The sequence below is a fragment of the Octopus sinensis genome, linkage group LG11 (genome assembly GCF_006345805.1).
Source record: "Octopus sinensis linkage group LG11, ASM634580v1, whole genome shotgun sequence".
NCBI classification, from domain to species: Eukaryota; Metazoa; Mollusca; class Cephalopoda; order Octopoda; family Octopodidae; genus Octopus; species Octopus sinensis.
Genome location: NC_043007.1, coordinates 59,996,797 through 59,999,296, shown reverse-complemented (window position 1 = coordinate 59,999,296; position 2,500 = coordinate 59,996,797). Strand labels below are relative to the sequence as shown.

At 36.9% G+C, this 2,500-nt stretch overlaps 1 protein-coding gene across 1 annotated transcript in view; it reads left to right on the top strand.

The window, feature by feature from the left end:
- Positions 1–2,019, top strand: part of LOC115217665 (acidic repeat-containing protein-like) — a 76,775-nt gene extending 74,756 nt beyond the window's left edge. The window contains exons 3-4 of the mRNA XM_029787415.1: positions 1,131–1,295; positions 1,961–2,019. Coding sequence (XP_029643275.1) covers positions 1,131–1,295; positions 1,961–2,019 — 224 coding nt within the window. The remainder of the gene's footprint in view (positions 1–1,130; positions 1,296–1,960) is intronic.
- The last annotated feature ends 481 nt before the right edge of the window (positions 2,020–2,500 follow it).

Sequence of the window (2,500 nt, the reverse complement as noted above, 5' to 3'; positions counted from 1 at the left end):
AAATCGCTGTCGGTGACTATATGCAAAATGGTGTGGGAACCATCTGCTGGAATGCCTTAACGTTTCATTCCACAGAAAAGATACAAATATGAATTAAAGGCAGTTTGAGGGGTATAAACAATATCGAACACATTTACACAAGCTATGTTTTAAAGGCACATAAATGACGAAACATCGATGTGTCTATCACTCCTGAATGATGCGACAAGATGCGAGTTATCTCACTTGTCTATAACTTCCAGGTGTTTTAACACCAGGCGAATTGATGAGAATATATTCTTTTACGCCTACAAGCGCAACCTTCCTCCGGACTAGCAAGATACATACTTGTGCTTGTGTGGTCGATATTTTTCATATCCTTCGAGCCACTTCTAATTCATATTTGAATTTTTTTCCATGGTATGAAACGTTGGGACATACTAACAGATAGCTTAAACACCATTTTGCATATAGCCATAGACAACAATTTAGCTTACATCTGGCCTCAGTTTGGGTATGCGGTATTGATAAGTCACACAAATGAATCGATGTTTATCTCGCTCCTAAATGGGACCAGATGAGAGCTATCTCGCTTGTCTATGACTTCAGGTGTCTTAACACCAGTCGAATTGATGAGAATATATTCTCTTACGCCTATAAACGCGGCCTGCTCACGAACTAGTAAAACACAGACCATGTGTACGTGTATTCAGTATATATATATATATATATATATATATATATATTCGACGAGCTTCTTTCAGTTTTCCTCTACCAAATCCACTCGCACGACTTTGGTCGGCCCAAAGCTATATGGCAGAAGAAACTTGCCCAAGGTGACACTCAGTGCTACTAAACTCGGAACCATGTGACTAGGAAGAACCATATGTCTCAATGTCCAAACCATTTCCATGTCTAAATTATCTCCATTTATATGAACTCTATAAAATTCAAGTACCATTCTACCATTCTACTAGTTAACCGAACATTTAGAGAATACATTCTGCGTATCTTAAAAATGCTGGCTGTTTCAACTTGGAGGTATTCTAACAGCATCTAAAAAAGAAACAGCTTCAAAGCCTTGAAACGTTGCTATGATGACATTAGTTTTATACTAAATTTTTACATTCTCTCAATGTCTTGTAATTCAGACCGTCTCGTGGTCCCAGCAGACAAAATGGGGGAAAAAAGCGTTGCCACGGAGGAGATGCGCTGGAAAAATCAATCTAACTTAACAGTGCTTGCACTTGCGGATAGCCATCTCGTCCCCGATAGCGATCAGCAGAAATATGATCCGGGGACGGAAAACGCCGGAGGTCTCCACTTTTAAATTAAAAAAAAACACTCGACTGTTACACATCGTGCTGGTATTCCTGTAACTTCGCCAGAGACCACTTTTGGTTCTATGGCACACACTTCCTGTTTTAAAGTGATTTAAATTAAAACTTTCCATTAAAATTTTATGTTTATTCATGCTTCAAACATCAGCGTAGTAATGATAATTTTATTTTACTTATATTCTTCATTATTTTCGAAAAATAATCGAAAGAAAGGCATAGTATTTTAACAGATACAGAGTAACAAAAGAATTAATCACTTCCAGAAGTAAAACTTCCAATTGTTTTGTCACATAACAGTTATATTGGTAATGGAACACATTTCTTAATCATTTGTTTTCCTCGCTGATTGTTCGCAACCTTTCAGTTAATTAAGAGTAAAGCGTTACATCTAGAAGTATTTCTGCTATCCAAATGCTGCAGACGTTCCAAATAGCAAGCACTTAGCTGAGTTCTTTATATCATGGTATACAACATTTTATGGTTTTCAATGAGAAGCTTACCAATAAACTTTCGAATAGAAGCAAAAATCTTATTCTGTTGTCTATTTTTTATTTTATTTATTTATTTTTTCTTTTGGCAAATACAATTCATCACTAAACCATTCTTTTAACATTTCTTTTGTTCCTATTCTTTTATTTCAGATTTTAGCAACCTCCGTTGTGCGGCAGGTCATAAGCACGTTGTGTCTATAGAGATTTAAGAACTTTATATTATTTCATCTTCATAGGGTACAGCACATAAAAAAACGTGAAGAATATGAGAAACGAGAACATAAAAAACAAAAACATAGAAAACGAACTTCTTTTCGAACAACGAAAAAAACAAACAGAGAAACGAGACAGGCAAAATAAAGAACATTCCTTTCATCAGTTCTCCCCTGTTTTATCTATTCCACGTTTCGAAGGTAGGGACAAGACGCGACTTCGTTAAAACAGTTCTTCCCGCAAAGCAAGTTATATAAAATTTGGGATTTTATGCGAAGGGTAAAAGTGGTAACGAAAACAGGACAGTGAGAACGAAACAGTAAAAACAAATGGTGAGGTGTTAAGCCAAGCCGATGTGAAGTGGAGAACGCTGGAAAAACGAGCTTTGAGAGGAGACAGGTAAAAGCACGCCTTGTCTTTAGGAAGGAAGTGGGAGACAGAGAGATGAATGACCGTCGGTCACGTGTGAGCAACGAG